General features: G+C 39.7%; 2 protein-coding genes across 5 annotated transcripts; one reads left to right on the top strand and one right to left on the bottom strand.

Moving 5' to 3' along the window:
- Positions 1-1,586: 1,586 nt before the first annotated feature.
- On the bottom strand, positions 1,587-11,618 carry LOC148374686 (uncharacterized). Its single transcript, XM_088335702.1, has 22 exons — positions 11,543-11,618; positions 11,304-11,444; positions 11,010-11,107; positions 10,794-10,929; positions 9,309-9,365; positions 8,617-8,664; positions 8,308-8,331; positions 8,150-8,209; positions 8,025-8,060; positions 6,293-6,358; positions 6,141-6,218; positions 6,019-6,042; positions 5,918-5,953; positions 4,535-4,597; positions 4,403-4,447; positions 4,260-4,316; positions 4,125-4,178; positions 4,006-4,041; positions 2,035-2,079; positions 1,914-1,958; positions 1,762-1,836; positions 1,587-1,675 (listed from the first exon to the last, which is right to left on the bottom strand). The coding sequence occupies exons 1-22, from the start codon at positions 11,616-11,618 to the stop codon at positions 1,587-1,589; spliced, it is 1,389 nt and encodes a 462-aa protein (XP_088191828.1).
- On the top strand, positions 3,568-17,571 carry cox6a2 (cytochrome c oxidase subunit 6A2). Of its 4 annotated transcripts, none has more exons than XM_088339610.1 (4): positions 3,568-3,697; positions 16,015-16,078; positions 17,092-17,234; positions 17,344-17,571. In XM_088339610.1, the coding sequence occupies exons 2-4, from the start codon at positions 16,015-16,017 to the stop codon at positions 17,431-17,433; spliced, it is 297 nt and encodes a 98-aa protein (XP_088195736.1). In that variant the 5' UTR covers positions 3,568-3,697; the 3' UTR covers positions 17,434-17,571. The 4 variants fall into 4 exon arrangements, with proteins under 4 accessions (XP_088195736.1, XP_088195719.1, XP_088195728.1 ...); XM_088339593.1 differs by lacking the exon at positions 3,568-3,697 and adding an exon at positions 15,709-15,780 and having other exon boundaries at positions 17,344-17,567; XM_088339602.1 differs by lacking the exon at positions 3,568-3,697 and adding an exon at positions 15,780-15,848 and having other exon boundaries at positions 17,344-17,570.
- The last annotated feature ends 974 nt before the right edge of the window (positions 17,572-18,545 follow it).

Below are 18,545 nucleotides of genomic sequence, written 5' to 3'. Positions count from 1 at the left end.
TGTGTTTATGAACAAAAAACCCTGTAAATTTATGAGAAACCCTTTACTAAAGAAGTTTGGGTTTACACCACATACCTGTCAACCTCCACGGCTCCATGCCCGTACAAACTGTCGTATTTTCCCGTACAAAATACAAAATAATCGTACACCATTTTTTTTCTTTTTTCGGAATGATGCATGATGGGAAATCCCCAGGCGGCAGACGCATGCGATTGACAAATTTGCGTTTTTCCGTACAGATTCCCTTGTACGTCGTACTCGTCTTAAAATGCATAAAAAACGTACTTTGTGCGGCAAAACCGTACAGGTTGACAGGTATGACACCAGCAGCGAAGTGAACATATTTTCCTTTATTTACTTGCAAGTGTTTCAACACTGGTGGTTTATGAGATACAAATTATGTGTAAAAATGTGAATTTCTCAAATATATATATTGTTTGCTAATGGTTAATCTTCACAATTTATTACTTTAAGTTTTCCAATTTCTCAATGGGATTCAATTACAGTTCATTTACTTTGAGTCAGATGAATGTACAAACGAATAATTCATCCAAATTTAATAAAAACACAAAGTCTTTTTCTTAAATACTAGAAAACCAAGCATTCATTTGGAGTGAGGGGTGCTCCTTTAGACAAGGAGTTAATTGTGCCATTTGGTGAAAATACAGAAAAGTCTCTTATGAAGCATGTTTATCACCTGTCTCACTTACCCATCGCTTCTTGACTTGGACCTAACTGTTGTGGAAGATAGCCTTGGTAAAAACATAAAATAATAAACTCAATGTTAGCAATGAAAACATTTGACAAACTTTTAATTATTCATTTGAGTAACTAAAACACATTTAAAACAACTGACCAACTGAATGAGTGAACAATGAGAAAATGTCACCTGTTTGTGGAACCCCATACGTAGAACCTGAAAGTACACAACATATAACTCTCTTTCTACTAAAAATGTCTTAAAATCGTCTCCATAATAAGAGGTAAAATTTGCAACTCTGTCACGAACAACATTTCCCAGGTGTTTGTGACCTATTTGCATCAGAATAAACTCGATCATATTTGGAGCCTCAGCAAAATCAGGTAGTTTTGTGGAGTCCTACTTCAGCAATGAACATTATATTGTAATATATTTCATTAATAGACAAGTTCCAGAGCATACAAGGAGAGGAGCCACCCAACCTGAAATAATAAGCATAATAATAATAATAATGTGTCAAAAAAGGTTCCAAAACATTTGACCTATTTAAATGTGCTTTACATCCAGCACAACACAGGTCAGTTATAATTGTACAAACCATTTTGAAGCATTATTTTAAATAAAGTTTCAATTTGACTCTTATGTGAAATATGTTTTAATTCCAACAGTAAACACATTTATTATCACATACAGGCTTAACATACATTCCACATACATTTTTGTCATATTTATGGAAGTCCTTTAAAGTAGTACCAGATGTCAAATGTTTGAAAATGAGTAGTGTAAAAATAAGTTGAGGAACTATCATTTGGTAGCAGTTGAACATGGCAATCTTAGTGAAAGTGAGCCCGGTCCCAGAAAATGCGTATATTTCCCCCCAACACCATCACTCGTTCTCACTGTGTCTACTGGCGCTTTTGCTGCCATCGCCGCTGAGACCGATGGGCTGAGTGGCGTACGGGTACCCGCCATCACCTAAAGGGGGAGAGACAGTATATCTGTGGTAATAAAGTAGTTGTAAGAAAGCAACAAATTAGAATGAAAAAAATCCAAACCCTAACCTTCATGCCTGCTGGGAGCAACTGGTCCTTCGCCATAGGGGACCTGAGCTGCTGCTACGGGCTGTGCTCCTCCTCCTACAGTATGAAAACAAAGTATTGGAGTTCTATTTTCTCTAATACATAAAATTTCTTAACAAATTGAGAGATCTAACCATATTTTCCAGCAGCTGGGTCTAGTCCAGGACCAATTCCTCCTGCTAAAACATAAATGGTGAATATCTTGTGTCTACTGGTCTAGCGCCTTAGCCACCAGAAAGGTTGACAATTTCTTACCATATGGTACATGAGGCTTCCCAGCATAGTTCCCAGTACCTAGCCCTGCAACAATCAGGAAGGGAAAAACTTGAACTGGTTCAACAATTTTTCATGTCTAGAGATCAAAGTGACCAAACCGAACCATTTTTAAAAATGTTTTACCCAGCCTTTTGCAATGTTTTTATCATGATTACTGATGCGGAGCACCCGAGTCTGCTCCTTTGGCGCCAACTGCCTCGGACGCTGATTGGCTGCTCATCTCTTTTTAAACCCCCATGTTCCGGTCACCCATTGTCAGTCCATCTGCGAATCTCAGCCCACGCGAGGCAAGCCCTTTAGACCCTGACTCTATCATGTCCTGATTCCTGTTTGACTCCCGGCTCCGACGCCTTTTCTGAACTCGATTACGTTTCTGCTCCTCCGTCCCGGCTAATGTTCCCTCTAATTTTCCACGGGTCTGAGCGTTCACACAAAGTCGGTGAGCAGCGCTTGAAACAACAGTGAGCAACCATAATCCCAAGTGTGGCAAGAAAATTAATTATCAAACTTGTCCAAAACTTGACATCAAGTTACATTTTGCTGAGTTTCCGGCAATGCAAAATTATTTTTCTCTTTTGAATGAATTGACTCATGTACTATTGCAAAGGTTGTACGGCCTACGTCGTTTGTTCTTACAATTCTTTCACAAGATATCCATTTCTTTTTATTTCCTGATATATTTTGTCGCATAATATTAACATTTTGGGGGGCTTATTTAGTCGGTTGTAAGATACAGAACTGTACTTAATCACATTTTTTAGTGGAAGTACAATGTTGGCAACAAGATTCACTTGATATAATTGGAAATTATTTGAATGCAACACAAACTTTTTCTCTTTTTTCTGTTTTTTTTTTCTACTTTTTTTTTTTAATTCCTCTAAAAAAACCTCATTGTGTTTATTTTTTCCGAGCTGTTACTTTTTTTCTTTTTGTTCTCTATTTACTTTTTTCTAACATTTCTTTCTTTTCTTTTTTTCTGGATTTTTCTAAATTTTTCTTCTTTTTTCTCTTCCATTTGTTTCTTTTTTCCTCAGCCTTTCACTACTTTTTCATTTTGGTATTTTTTTCTTTTTTTGTTTTATTCCCCCCATCCTTTAAGTCATTTTGTGCATAATTTTACATAATATTTGGTCATGTTGGGATTAAAGAAGCAAAAACAACCCAAAGAGCCGTTTAGGACCCGAAATAGTCGGTTCCTTTTAGTGAGCCGAGCCGAAGAAGCCGGTTCCCCGACAAACTCTACTAACTTTACTCAACTTCGTTCTCCTTCGACTCGACTTCAAAATACCGCATTTAGGACACAACGTCAGGGGAACCAGTGTATTTTTACCTTCATGCACTGTAACTTTGACTTGAGTCGCTTCTTAATTAGTAATTTTGAGCCCTCATTTTTGTGCGCTGGCTAGATTTTCTTGTGCGCTGAGAATGTGCGAGCAGTGTGCAATTGCGCACGCGCGCAGTTTAGAGGGAACACTGGTCCCGGCCATCGACCTGTTCTTCCCCCGCTCTCAACACTGCCTTCGCTCGCCACGGAAGCGCCACTTCCGCGTTCCAAACGATCTGCTTCCCGTTACCAACGATCACCGGATCGTGGGTGCAAGCCTTTTCCTCCTTCTGAATAAAGCGGAGAAAACGAACGCAAGTATGTCCTGTCTCCGTTTCTGGTCTCTGACAGTTTTTGGGTCCCCGTAGTAGCAAGATGGCAGCTCTCGCTAGTTGAGGCTCATGATGTGTAAAATAAATGCAAATAATCTACGAGTATTTTTGAAAATTGATGTTTATATGAGAGTTTGTCTATTTTTGCTGATTATTTGAGTCGATGTTGATTTTTAAATTAAACTTTTTTCACAATCACCAAGAGGTGATATACAATATTCACTGTCCTTTTAATTACGGTAATAGTGTTAGAAATAACACATAATAATGAAAAATTGTTTTGTAGATATTTACCGGTTCCGTATGGATTGGAATAACCATTTCCATAACCTGTCAAAAGAAGAAGCAAGTAATAGTCATTAGTCTACATTTCATTTTTCTTTAGTTTGGTTTCAAAATGGTTGGTGTCTCACCCAAGCCATTACCCGCCAACGCACCTCCATATCCTCCTGCACCATTGCCATGACCTATTAGTTAACGCACTTTAAACACTTTGGCCTTGTAAAGGGAAATGCAACACGGATATTTGCATCAAGACAAATTCAAACCTCTAGATACACTTGCAGGACCTTTTGTGTATCCTCCCTGACCAAGAGCAGGTGGAGCTAACATGTGTAACATAAAACATATGTTTGTTTATTACACAAGAAACAGAAACTTTGGATGATGCAATAATAGCTAGTCTGATTACCTCCAATTTTCCCAGGCTTTCCCTGGTATCCCCCATGCCCTAAAGCTGCGGCCAGAGCGTATACATGAAATATTTTTTAATCTAATGCTGCAGATCAAGGTTACTTTTTTCTTTTTATTGGGTCAGCTTTACCTGGCCCATAAGCCCCCGGGGCTAGGTTTCCTCCAAGATAGTTCCCAGCACCAGGTATATAACCTGTGGATGAGAATAAAACAATTGATATAATATAACAACCTGAATTTAGGATGTTGACCGATCATCATTAAATATAGTAACAAAAATAATCAAGAAACAGGTTAATTAAATAAGGAATGGAAGACATTGTAAACATACATTTTATGAAAATAAACCCTCAGAATAACAACATAAGACTAAAAGAAAATTTAAAAATGATCTGCAAATGCACCTACATATTTTCAGTTCAATTACAGTATTATTGCCTTTGTTGGACTTTGCTATTCTGAAATACCTCTAATTTAAGTTTGAATGCTGTCAAAATATGGTCACGTCATGCCTCAGTAATGTCCTACATAATGCAAACTCTTTTCGAGAACTAACTTGACAGCAACTACAACAGTAGCCCACCAAAATATGGCATTGCTGACTAAAAGCTTTTCACTAATATTGAAAGCGAGATTGTCACAATGAAGATGAATACATCTTTAATACGAGGCCCTGGGCAGAGGATTCCTCTTAAATAATGTAATGAAAGTCCAAGTCAAGTCAAATTTATTTATATAGCCCTTAATCACAAAAATGTCTCAAAGGACTGCACAGGATTACAGTTACAAAATTACACAATTACCTGATCTTAAACCAGCATGAAAGTCCAAATATATTGATATTGGAATAAATCCAGCCCAACCCGGTCCAGCCCGTGTCCATGTGTAATAAGGATTGATTAGCAGGCGTAAGCCCGAAAAAAAACTGTAATTGTATTCACTACTTTCGTTTCTTACATTAATGCTTTTATTTTATGCTCACATCCTGTTTCGCGTAGACTTACATTAGGTAACCTGATAATGAAGACGTCAGAACTTGTAACGTAGCTTTGACAAATAATTCGTTTACTAGCACCCTTTTTGTAAAAAACAAAATGTTTTGTCAGTCATAAGTTTAGAAAGTAATCAGCGTTAACTTATCATTTGTATGTGTTTTATTGTTTCAGCTCTAAAAGAGAAATGTGGTGAATTACAGTGAAGTGAGTTGAATTTAGGTTGAACATTAAACAAAGGGTTCTGATGTTTATGAGCTATTGCTCATTGAATTAAAAGACAAAAACCCCAGTAGAGGCTCATCCTCTATTCAAACGGCATTGTACATAATATACAAATATTTATTTATTTTGAAATCACTGAAAGAGATGCCCAACCCGACCCGAACGTAATAATTGACATTTTGGGCCTCATCCGAACAAAATTTGGCTTAAGATCTTACCTTCAAAAAGCATCGCTCTACACATTATCTCACTAAATTTCATGCAACTTCCCAGAGTTCAAATACGTTGTGAATTACCTGGTCGGAGTGCATGGTACCCATATGGAGCATATCCTGAAAAGATTGTATGGATATAAATCGCATGACATAGACGAACTTGTTTCAAAATGTGCACTTACCCAGGAAAGGGCCGACGCCATAAACTGTAAAGTCACAAAATATCAACAGCGAGGTTATTCACACCATCAAAACAATTTGCATGATTCCAAAAGGACGATGATGGGAAAGCTGCTTGTGTTACCTCGTTTTCCGCCGTGGCCCAATCCCAGGCCATTTGCAGGTGCCAGCCCCAAGGGCATGCCATTGCCAAGCTTGCCACCTGCAAATGTGTACAGTTCTCTCTGACCGTTAGCAAGAATGGTTAAGCGATAGACTGAAAACATACTTCCATACCATAGTGGTTTCCATAAACAGGAAATCTTCCAGGAACAACACCCCGTCCATTAGGTTGGTAGCCGCCTAGGAAAAAAAGGAATTTCGTCAATAGACTTGCTTGTGCCTATTTTGTCAGTTTGACAGATTTTGTCGTGTCTTCAGACCAAATGTAAAGTGCTTGGAGGTAGATTGTTGAAGGGTGGCATTGGGTGGGATAAAGCGGATAACATAAATTGAAGCATGAATATCCAGCATGGCCGAAGCAAATGAAAGCACAAGAAAGTATAAATGGGGCGGCATTAGCTCAGGAGGTATAGCGCTCGTCTTGGGATCAAGAGATCGCAGGTTCGAATCCCGGCTCCCAGGTGTTACATCTCAAAGTGTCCTTGGGTAAGACACTGAACCCCTAATGCCCCCAATAAGCAGGTTGGCGCCTTGCATGGCTGCACGGCCGCTATTGGTCTGTGAGTGTGTGTAAATGGGTAAATGTGAAGCACATTGTAAAGCGCTTTGGGCTTCATTGCCTTGAAAAGCGCTATATAAATGCAGATCATTTCATTTTTGGAAAAAGAAAAGCGCACAAGATTAAACCAGACATTCAGTGTTGCTTCACATTTTGGTAAAGATATTTAGTGGTGGCTTAATTTAACTTGAAATAGGAAAACATGCTACAACTGGTTGTGGAAACATTTTTTTAAACTTTACCAGAATAAAATGCAATTGCAACTTCACTACCCTGAGGCGCAGGGGCGTTCTCATTGGCAGATTGTTTTGTTTACATTTAGCCTCCACACAGTTCATATAGCAGAGTATAAGTATTGAGCATGAAATGTCAACGAAATGGAGCAGACCCTGAAGTGACTTCATAAAAATTATATTTAACACAGAAGCAAGACAGGGTAAAGAGACAATCAAAAGTCTTAAATGCTTAGACGAGGAAGTTACGTAGCACCTCACTGCGACCACGAAGGGGGACAAGCAAGGACTGGTGTGCTTGCCATGTTAAAAATGTTGGCAGTGGACAGCACAAACCCAAATGTCGCTTCAAGACATTACAACCTATTTACGCTGATAAGACACTTGAGCTGTCAGCGAATATATGCCAATAGGCATAGATTCTGCAAAGACAGAGGTAACATGTTACCATCAATATCAAGCAATTGTTGTTTAGTCCCCACCAGTATAATGTGATCACAAAAAAAAAAGATCAATCTCTGCAGGGGGCGCGGGAAGATTTCTACTTCCGAGGATGGCGGGGCAGAGAATAATTGAGAAGCATAGTCTTAGCTCGTCCTTCTTGATTTTCTTTCCCATGACCGAATGCCATTTTAATTTTTATTTATTTATAGTTTTAAATAAGGCATTAATATGTGTGTCTTGAAAATATTAGCAAGGGACTTGCAGGAGTAGATATTGTTTACAGCTGTCAAATGTTTTTTTTAAGGTTATGGTTATTTTTTTATTTTATTTTGTTTTTTAATTAACAAAATTCTAACGTAATAAAAGTAAAAACTATGAAACATGTTACGAAGGCAAGTTTCTATTTTTAAAACGGGAATACATAAAAACTAAGAAATATACAAAACAACATGCATTTCATTTTCAACTTTAGTCTGGCAAGCGTTTTATTTTTAGACTTTTGAGATCATTTGAATAAGAATCGCCTTTATTATCTCTACCTTCATATTATATGACATTTTGAAGCTTTTACATGTTGCTCCTTTTTCTACATATAATGACGACAACTCACCAACACCGAGAGGATTGGGAAGAGGATAATGGCCAACTGAACAGACAGAAGCATTTAAAATGAGCATGATTTTTTTCTTATACATTTGTAGACGAAGCATCAAACACAATGAAAACTAAACGTACTTCCAGCTTTCAATGGTTTGTTGACATGTCTGTTTCCAAGTGCTCCATTGGGACTGTTCACTATGACAAAACAGACAAGGACGATTTATATTTTTCACAATTTTGAAACGGTACAGATGAAAATGTACTTGGAAAAAAAAAAGGAGAACATCACTGACCGCCCTTGGTTCCCAGGCCAACACCTGGTGAGCAGATACAAGTGTTTTCAATAGTGATAATATTATCTTATTTGTAGAGCAATTCATTAATTACAGGAGCATAACAGGTTGATTGATGTGTACATTTTTTCCTTAACAGCATATGCCTGCTGTTTGTATTCAAACCGACCCCATGTGAATTAGAGGCATCCCCCTTTAATAGATGTTGGCCGCAAAAGAGCATGTTTTAAGCCTAAGTAAATAGAAACATGGATAGAAAAAAAAAAAAAAAGATTTAAATGTGAAGAGCAGTGATTGTTTTTACTGTACCTCTGGCTGGCATAATTCTCCTCCAAGACATGCTCTGAGCTTTAATCCCTGAAAAACAAAATTTAAAATTACAATTGAGTCCCACACAAATTCAAACTTGACCTCCTGAATATTTTTTCCATCAATAGTAGCATCCACTGAAGATAGCTACAATAAATAAAAGAGTCTTCTGTGTGGAGCACTTGGATCTGCAGTTTCATCTCACATGGGCCCGCCAAATTTTAGCCGTGCTGTGCCACCTCAATCATTTGATCAAAGCGATATTAAATGCATCAAAGTGCAGTACACTGGGGCGATTTTTACCAAGTGGGTGAGATGCGGCCACTGAAGTCACAGATTCATGCCATCTTTGTAAGATAAATCATTCCACTGTTTACCTATAAAATAGAACGGTGCAACCATTTTGCTAGCAATTTATATTATTAGCACTATAGTCACTTGTATTTGTGAAGCCTTTAGAAATTGGGCATTTTGAAAAAGCTTTTTGCACTTAAGAATCATTGAATACAACCTGATAATACAGATAATTGCCAAATAATTTTGTTGAACTGTAACCAAAAAGGAGCTCCAGAAATGTTGGTCCTTTAAGTGGCGTAGAACACATATGTAAAAATACATCCAATAGAGTATAATTTTTTTTTTAAATTGTTGGGGTAAAATGTCTTTGGTTTAGTTGAAATGTTATTGCTTACCGCCTTGAAGAGTTTGCCTAGCGAGGCAAAGAAGCAGTGAGGTGTGAAGAAGAGCCGCTGGACACCACATGATGGAGGAGAGCAACCAAAAGATGGATGAATCAAAGCATGAATGTGCCATCCTCTCAAGTCTTTTATATCCGTGCTTCTACACCGCCCACCATGTGGTACCATTGGGCCCTTGGCTCTGGCGCTCACAGCTCATGTTAAGGTTTGGTGAGTGTAATCTCCTTGGCAACTCTTATGATGAACTACAGTATTACATTGGTTTTCAGTTTAACAATAAAACATCAAACAATCAATCAATCAATCATCAAACAATAAAAAAGATTTTTTTCTAAAGAAACAACTCAGATCAAGAAGATGCGTCCCTCCTTGATCCAATTTGTTTTTTGAAGAATGTCATTAACAACGAATACTTTTTTCTCTCACTAATATGACTATCAGAAAATGCTTTGTGCATAATTTCACAAAAGATAAAACAGCAAAGTCATACCAGATTCTATAGAATTGTTGATAAAGGGAGTTGGGGGGAGGGGTGTAAACACACAGCAAAATGTAATAGAGTTGCAGAGGCTGAGGAAAGAAATACCAAAATAGCAAAAATCAGCATCGCACACTTAAGTAATTATACCAGAATTTAGCGATTGTCTAAGATCTGTGTACAAGACAAGAGAGAATGCAAAAAAAATCTTATCCTTAAGAAAATATAGCAGAGATATTTCCATAGGAACAAAAGGTCTGTGCAATAGTGTTGAGACTATGAACAGGAAGCATAGGCCCATGATGGGATTTTTCTTTTACTGTTCTTTATGTAACATTTACCTTGTTTGAACACATCAGCAAATACTAAAGTCCTGCCTTGAAAGACTCACTCGAAGTTTTTTTCCCCTGCTGACTTTGGACCTCCACATCGTCTTCTTAGGAGGTAGTGAGCACAAGACAAACACATCAAGCACATCTGAATCACCGGCTGTCGATTCCTCTCTAAACATTTGTCTGTCTGTGCACGTTTGGTTGGTATTAAACGTTGTGCTCTCTCCCACAGAATGAGTTGACCTTAGAGAAAAATCATCCATGAAATAATATTAGTACACTTTTTAGCCTTAAAGTTTACTTACATTAGTCGGAGTGGCATAAAAATATTTCACTACTATAAGAATCCATTATCTGAACTGCTTATCCTCAGAAGATTGGCGGGGTGCTAAAGCCCATCCCGACTATCTTCGGACAGTGGGTAGGGGACACCTTGAACAGGTTGCCACCCAGTCGCAGGGCACACAGAGAGAGACAGCTCACCCACTCATTCACAAATAAGGACAATTTGGACCATCCAATCAACCTGACTTGCATTTTTTTGGAATGTGGGCCGAAACTGGAGTGCCCGCAGGAAACCCACACAAGCATGGGGAGAACATACAAATTCCACACAGGAAGGGTGGATTTGATCCCATGACCCCAGAACTGTGCTGCGGACACACTTACCACACAGCTGCTGTGTAAGCTCTCCTTTGTGATTTGCTACCTTACTGTGGAGGAGTTTGTGCGTCTTAATGATCCTAGGAGCTATGTTGTCCGGGGGCTTTAAGTCCCAGGTGGGTTCACCCATGGCAAACAGGTCCTAGGTGAGGGGCCAGATGTAGCGCAGATCACTGACCCATTATCATGCTTACCAATCTTGGAGCACAATATCCACCCTACTTGAAGTCCTTGAAGGGTTGACTTGAGAGCACGCCCCCTGGGGACTCCCTCGGACTGCTGGGGGACTTCAACACTTACGTGGGAGATGACAATGAGACCTGGAGAGGCGTGATTTGGAGGAACAGCCACCTTGATTGAAACCCAAGTCGTGTTTTGTTATTGGATTTCTGTGCCCGTCACGGCTTGACCATAACGAACACCATGTTCAAACATAAGGATGTCCATATGTGCACCTGGCACCAGGACACCCTAGGTCACAGTTCAATGATCGACTTTGTAGTCGTTTCATCAGACCTGTGGGCCCATGTTTTGGACACTTGGGTGAAGAGAAGGGCGAAACTGTAAACTGATCACCACCTGGTGGTGAGTTGGCTCCGATGGTGGGGGAAGGATGCTGGTCCAACCCGGCAGACCCAACTGGTCTGTTGGGAATGTCTAGCAGAATTACCCGTCAGATGAGTTTCAATTCAGACATTCGGCAGAACTATGCCCATGTCCCGCGGTAGAGGGGGTGACATTGAGTCCTAGTGGACCATGTTTGAGGCCGATGATCGGAGTTGTGGCCGTAATATAGTCGGTGCCTGCAGTGGTGGTAACCCTCAGACCCATTGGTGGTCACCGGCGGTGAGGGATGCGTTCAAGCTGAAGAGTCTTATCAGGCCCCCCTGGCCTGTGTGATTCAGGAAGCAGCTGGCAGGTATCGGCCGGCCAAGCCGAATGCGCCTTTGGCTGTTGCCAAGGCGAAAAATCAGGTATGGGAGGAGTTTCTCGAGACCATGGTAGGCGACTTTCGAACTGTTTCGAGGAATTTTGGTCCGCCATCAGGCGTCTCAGTGGGGAGATGTGGGAGTTGAACTCTGCCAAGGCTGCCCTTTTCACTGATTTTGTTCAAATCTTTTATGAACAGAATTTCCAGGTGCAGCCTTGGTGGGAAGGGGTCCGATTTGGAAGCCTCAGAATTGCATCTCTGCTTTTCGCAGATGAGGTAGTGCTGTTGGCTTTCTCAAGCCGTGATCTTCAGCCCACACTGGAGCAGTTCGCAGCATAGTGTAAAGATCAGCACCTCCAAGTCCAAGACAAAGGTCCTCAGCTGGAAATGGTCCTTCCAGATTGGGGATGAGATCCTGTCCCAAGTGGAGGAGTTCAAATATCTCGTCTTGTCAACGAGTGAGGCTTGGATGGAATGGTAGATTGACAGACAAATAGGTGCACCATCTGCCATCACGCGAACCCTGTAGTGTTCCGTTGTGGTGGGGAAGGACACGCTGGAGAGACTTTGTCTCTAGGCTGGTGCAGTAAGTGGTAGGGGAAAGGGAGGTCTGGGCTTCCCTGCTGAGGACATGAAACAGGGGAGGCAATATGGTTGATTGCATCACTATTTTAATAAGTACTGTAGACTTGAATCACAAAAGCCCCAATAGTCTTTCTAATAAACAAACGTGTGAACAAAAAGCTATATTAGAATCTCAAGGTCTAATCTAGCAGATCAAGAGGTGACTACATTTTAGAACAAATTTCTGTTCAAGTACATGACACGTGGAATTAGTTTTGTGGCAGTTTTGCAAAACTTACTAAAAAGTTACTTACTGTGAGTTTGATGCAAGTCTGTAGAGACAACAAAAAAATGAGAAACCTTTTTTTTGTATCCAATCACCATGGCAGCAAGCGGATTAAGCCTGACACTGCAAAAAAAAATAAAGAAAATCACCTATTTCTTTCCTTCTGTCAAGAACTTAGTTTTATGGTTGTGTAGTCAGCAGCGACCACCTGCTGCGCAACGTCAATATTAGGATCGTGCTTATTGTAGCGTATTTGCGGACTCTCGTTGAGACTTTAGTTTAGCGAGTGAAATAAAACGTTGTGGTTTTAAGTGGAACTAGGATTCAGCAAAAAAAAAGTGTTACTTTTATTTACAACCTGGAAAAATGACACAAGCGAGAGACTGCTGGGAAGGCAAAGGTGGGCTTGTGTTGAGATTGCGAATAATGGCTTCTCGAGGCCGGAAGTCTGTTTGCATGACATCACTATTGGCTGACTCGGGCAGTCTGAGCGTCTGCAGGTGCAGGCAGCAAAAATAGTGCTAATAAAGTGAGGGGGAAAAACCTAGTTTAAACACTGAAATGCAAGCAGGAAACTTCTGCCATCTGTCTTCATGTTCACAAAGCAGCAAGTTGAACACATTAACTTTGTCTGCTGTTCTACATTTTATCCTGTCATGTTCTCATTTTTGAGTCCATCTTGTGAACTTTGTGTGTCCATCTGTGTGTTGTTTTTCCTCTCCTGCATTCCAAACATTTAGCTCCATCCGCCTCCAGTGCTTTGTGCAATTATTTCTCGTTTTCTCGTCAGTAAATGTTTATTGAGTTTTCTCTTTGCTTTCAGTCTTTTTCGGGTAATGGTGTGTGCTATTGCCCCTGATGACAGTCCCTCATGTCTCTTTCTTGTTAAGTTTTGGCTATTTCCAGTTATTGACTATAACATTCTTATCCAACCAGTCAACATGACAATTTCTCTCTTAAAAACTGATCAGCAAATATTGCGTCATGCAATCTTTTTTGATGACAAAACCTTGGTCCACAAACAACATCAGAGAACAAACCAAAAAGGGGTACCAAGAAAGATGAGCATCTCTTTCAGCTATACACGTTTCAAATTATTATCTATTTTAGTGAAAAATAATGACTTTGGCAGTTAATTTTCTTGAGTAAAAGTATTCAACAGAAAACCAGAACAAAGCCCAATGTAGAACATCGTCTTTCACCTCTTCTGGTTTCCTGACATGAATTATGTGGAAGTAGAAAGGGCAAAGAAATCTAAACAGATATAAAATAAAGAGTAACGCATACTCACAATACTTTTTTTTTTTTTAAGTTTAACCTTCTGAATTGTTTTTGCAATCCAGATGTCTGCAATCTAAGTACAGTTTTACAATTCCGTTTTTCAGATGAGCTTCACCTGATAAAAACTATGTTTCTATCACTATTGCAAGCATGGCTGACGAAATGAATTTACGGTGAAAGTTCACCGTTCTGTACCTGGTTGTACAAAATTGTTGTAGTTTTCACCAGATAATAATAATAATAATAATAATAATTTCCTTGTATTGTCATTCTGTGTAACAATGTACACAGAACGAAATGTCGATTGCACCTGACCCGTTGTAGCGAGCCGATGCAGCCGCAGCCAACAGAGGGCGCCGCCGACCACTTTTTAAGTCTTAGGAATGACTCGGCCGGGGCGCGAACCACCGACCTCCCAGTCTCAAAGCGGGCGCCTTACCATCTAGGCTACTGATGTTTGGAGCGCAAATATCTGGTAGAATTCCCTTAAGTGGGTAATTGGCGCAAAACACCACATTGGCAATATTTTTGGTGAGGAATTTGAAAAATTGCCAGGAGCTCAAAAAGTCAATTCAATGAATACGTCTCATTTAAAACTTGAGGAATTTCATAGTAGAGAAAAGAAGACATTGAAAATTCCAAATTCAAGCGTTGACATGGTATTAAAACATGTTCTACCTTTAAATAAGCACTCATACAGTGTTTTTACAAGGGACAGTTAGGAAAACTGAGGATTAAAGAGTTATCAACACAGCCCAGAAAATCATTGGCTGGTTTATACACAGTCTGAAGGGCATTGCTGGCTTGCAATAGCTCAGCAAAGCCAACAACATAATAAAGGATTCCTCTCACACAGGCCACTACCTCTTTGACCAGCTGAGCTCTGGCTCTGGCTACAGATCCCGTAAAACAAGGACAAATAGGCTTAGAGACAGCTTCTTAGGTATAAAAATGTGTATTCATAATTTGATATTTCTCTATTCTTATTTTGAAAATATCTTGCTGCTCATTTCATTATTTTTCTAAAGAACTTACAATTTAAACCAGTCTACAAGCACTACCTTGTTAGTATTTGCCTATTCACCCTAACATAGCTTTAGATCTTATGTTTCTCTTTTCCTAGATTTAAACAGTTCCACTGAGGTTGCGGAACATAGGGGGAAATTAAATATGAAAGATATGAAGGCGCAAGTCGATGCATGATTTTGTATCCTACCAACAGAACCTTAAAATCACATCTTAAGCTAAAATTGGGGTACATTTGTTGTTCACAATGTCCATTAAGTTGATATCATTGACAATAAAGACAATTTTAATTTTAATAATGACTATTTTCTGTTATTGGTGCACTCTGTAAAGAGAAAATTCACTAGGAAGACATAATGTGCCATTTTAAAATCTGATTTTGTCGTCCAGAGTGAAACTGTTTTTCAAATACTTTAGGTAATATCATGCATGTGCTCTAGTATGGGTTTGTCCTCCATTACAGTGATCATTCGGTGAAATGTGGCAGTGACTCTCTTTTAAAACAATGTGGAAAGAGCAAATTATATGTATAGTTTAACATATGAATGATTCCTTTAGCCTTGACTTTCGAGTTGCTTATATTCAGGAATCTGGCAATTGCCCCTGCAGTAGTAACACAATTGCTACAACTTAGTTATCTACATACTTCCTCGCCTACACATCTGACTTTGAGTCGCACAAGGCATTTACATATGAGCAGCTTTTAAAAATTGAAAAATCATGCGAAGGCAGACCCCCCCCTCCTACTTCATAGCAACTGGTCAAAATTCAGAGGGCCTACATTGGTTTAATATAAACTCAACCTTCCCTGGCACGGCATCAGATTGAGAGCAGGGAGGAGCCTGCTGCAGTCAGTTTAACTCAGGACAGACTGAAGGACAAAACAAGCAGGAAAGAGACATAAGGTAAAGCCAACAACAGGCCTCTGTGTGGTAAAATAAGAACTGTTAACAATTAGCCTGCCTGAGCAACAGTAAGTTCCATGAATGGATTATCCTAGATATTTCTTTACTAATAACAAAACGTGTGTTTAGAACTAAAACCGACCTCGTGTTTCCAGGAGTCTGCATGTCACAGAAGTAAGCAAGATGAGACTGTCATGTCTCACCCTGAAAACTGGTCTTTCTGTCTGTCCACAGATGTCGTTGTCCGCCGCTCAGCGGGTGCTTGCTGCTGCGTCGCATGCAAGCCACGATGGAGGAGGTTAGAACAAATTTTAAAAGCCCTTGATTAAGTTAAGTCAAGTCACATTTATTTGAATAGCTCTTAATAACAAAATGTCTCAAAGGACTGCACAGGCTATAACTACACCATACTCTGATCTAAAACCAACATGCGGGCAAGGAAAAACTCAAAACCTCAGCGCGAGGAAAATAAGAAACCTGGGAAGGGGCCTCACAGGTGGTAATCCACCGTCTAGAATGTCCAGGGTGCAATAGATTTAACATTGGGTAACAGTACAGAATACATAGTGAAAATCAATAAAAGAAAACAATTGGTAATGTGTTGAAACTTGTCCGAGAAGTGCATGACAGCTTCCCATCTTTGTCGGCCGGTCAATGCAGGTGTTGACATGTTTCAGGTCCAGATGCAGGTCCACTGACTCATCTCGAATAATCCTTCTCCCTCATATCACCACCAGGCAGGCAGGAAAAAGACAGGAAAATAAATTATTTTTCACATTATTGGTTGTCAGAAATATGCACTAAAACCATAACTTGTTACAAAACACATGTCTTTGTCAGATCGTGTTTTCTTTTAAGTTTTAACTGCGACAATTTCCTAATAGGAGCCTTAATGGGAAGAACAAAAAAGACAAGTAGTTTAGTGTCAGGTGTTTTTTTCTTGCTGAAACACACACACACACACACAAAAAAATCAACATTGAATGTTGTCAATAATTCTGTTACAGAATACTCTTTACTTTCTTTCTGAAACACTGATAATATTATGTTTGCTGTGCATCTGCAGTGTGATTCGCCAATCGTTAATAGCTGAAGATAAGGTTTATGTGGGTTTAGACAAGATTTCTCTCAGCTAACAGAGATGACTAAAATCTGAATATGAAGTTTAAAGCTGGCAGCCGTCACCAATATTGTGTCTTAGCGCTGACAGTCAGCATATACGGTTTTGTTTCTTTCTTGGCAGTTGCTTGCATGGAATTTGTCGTGGATCACCATGACAACATTTGATTCATTCCGTCAACATTTCCACAGCACGGACTTGGAAGATCTTGACCTTTGTGATGGCCTTGCCTGGTGTGGCCGTCTGCATGACCAACGCATACATGAAGATGCAGGAACACTCGCACGAGCAGCCGGAATTTGTGCCCTACCAACACCTCCGCGTCCGCACCAAGGTGAGCAGCCTCTTGACACTCCCTCGGTATTATTTGTATTACTGCTCTGTGTGCCTCGGCCAGGATTTATGAGAATACTCAGACATCACTCACCACTGTCTCCTGACAGAAATTCCCATGGGGTGATGGCAACCACTCGCTGTTCCACAATCCTCACGCCAACCCTCTGCCTGAAGGCTATGAGAACTCCCGTCATTGAGCGGCCTTCATCCATGCAATCATGCCTTGCACTGAAATAAATATCATCTTAAGCATTAATTCAAGTGGCATTATTTTTGTTAGTTTAGCATGAAAATGGTGAAAGTACAAAGAGGCCAACTTCAGGCTGCAATGATGAACAAGCCGGAGGAAGCGAGCATGAGTCAAAATATTCAAAAGCAGCTCAGCTCCTTTAAAGGTACATTGTGTAATATTTGATCACTATCTGACGCTGTCTTGTCCAATGCGAATGAAAACCAGGGCCAAATAAACACAGCTAGCAGCAAGATGTCACACAAACATGGCGTCGACTACTAGCTATGGATAACGTTATGTGAAAGACTCATGAATGTTTATAAAAATTAACATTCGTGTGAGAGTTCATGAATTTTGCCAATTATTCAAATCTACACACTGTCCCTTAAACCATTTGGACTGGTTGAAGCACGTGTCAGACTTAAGGCCTGTAGGCCGAATGTGGCCCGCCACATCATTTTTTGCGGCCCTCAAGACAATGCTGAGAGAAACACGAGAAAAATAAGCCACAACGACTTGAAGTTTTGAATATATCCACTAGATGTCGCTAAAGCCAGAGGTGACTCCCAAGCAACTGTAGCTGTATTTGCAGTCTACCATAATCAACCAGAGAACATTGAATAAACCCACCTCGATGTTACATATTTAAAATAAAAGCCACGGACCTGTTGTTTAAGGCATTTAGAAAAAATCCAAAATTAATCAAAGAGCATCTGTGTGTCTTTGCAGATGTTTAAAGAAGCTTCAGCTCCTTTCTATAATAAATCTGAACTCTAGAGAAATTCCCATATTCAAGGGAACATTTTCATAAAACAAGACCTTTTCATCATTAAATCAATCATTTAAATTAGTTTGCATGCTATTTTTCGTCATTTTGCTGTCTAGACAAGTTTTCCTGTGTTGAGTTTATGTAGTAGAGATGAATTCATTTTTTTTGAAATGCAGCTGATAAACCCAGCAAGAGATTAAATCTTAGTGGAGGAAAAATATTTCGGGGCAAAGCCTGCAGTAATTCCTTTTTTGTTATTTTACTGTCACCATGTCAGAAACTAAGTGGGCTGAAAATCTCACAGAAAG

The sequence above is a fragment of the Urocampus carinirostris genome, chromosome 1 (genome assembly GCF_059441175.1).
Source record: "Urocampus carinirostris isolate Australia breed hairy pipefish chromosome 1, RoL_Ucar_1.0, whole genome shotgun sequence".
Lineage (NCBI taxonomy): Eukaryota > Metazoa > Chordata > Actinopteri > Syngnathiformes > Syngnathidae > Urocampus > Urocampus carinirostris.
The sequence above is the reverse complement of the archived record's forward strand: the minus strand, read 5'-3'. Positions and strand labels throughout refer to the sequence as shown.

Bases quoted from the DNA above. Each gene is read 5' to 3' on its own strand.
- LOC148374686 (XM_088335702.1), bottom strand. From the start codon at position 11,618: ATGGGTCTGAGGGTTACCACCACTGCAGGCACCGACTATATTACGGCC. The intron at 6,359-8,024 runs GTGAGTTGTCGT...TTTTTTTCCTAG, and splicing joins TCCCAATCCTCTCGGTGTTG to GCGGCTACCAACCTAATGGA. The intron at 1,959-2,034 runs GTAAGAAATTGT...TTTATGTTTTAG, and splicing joins GAAGCCTCATGTACCATATG to CAGGAGGAATTGGTCCTGGA.
- cox6a2 (XM_088339583.1), top strand. From the start codon at position 15,964: ATGAGACTGTCATGTCTCACCCTGAAAACTGGTCTTTCTGTCTGTCCA. The intron at 16,079-17,091 runs GTTAGAACAAAT...ACATTTCCACAG, and splicing joins TGCAAGCCACGATGGAGGAG to CACGGACTTGGAAGATCTTG. The intron at 17,235-17,343 runs GTGAGCAGCCTC...GTCTCCTGACAG, and splicing joins ACCTCCGCGTCCGCACCAAG to AAATTCCCATGGGGTGATGG.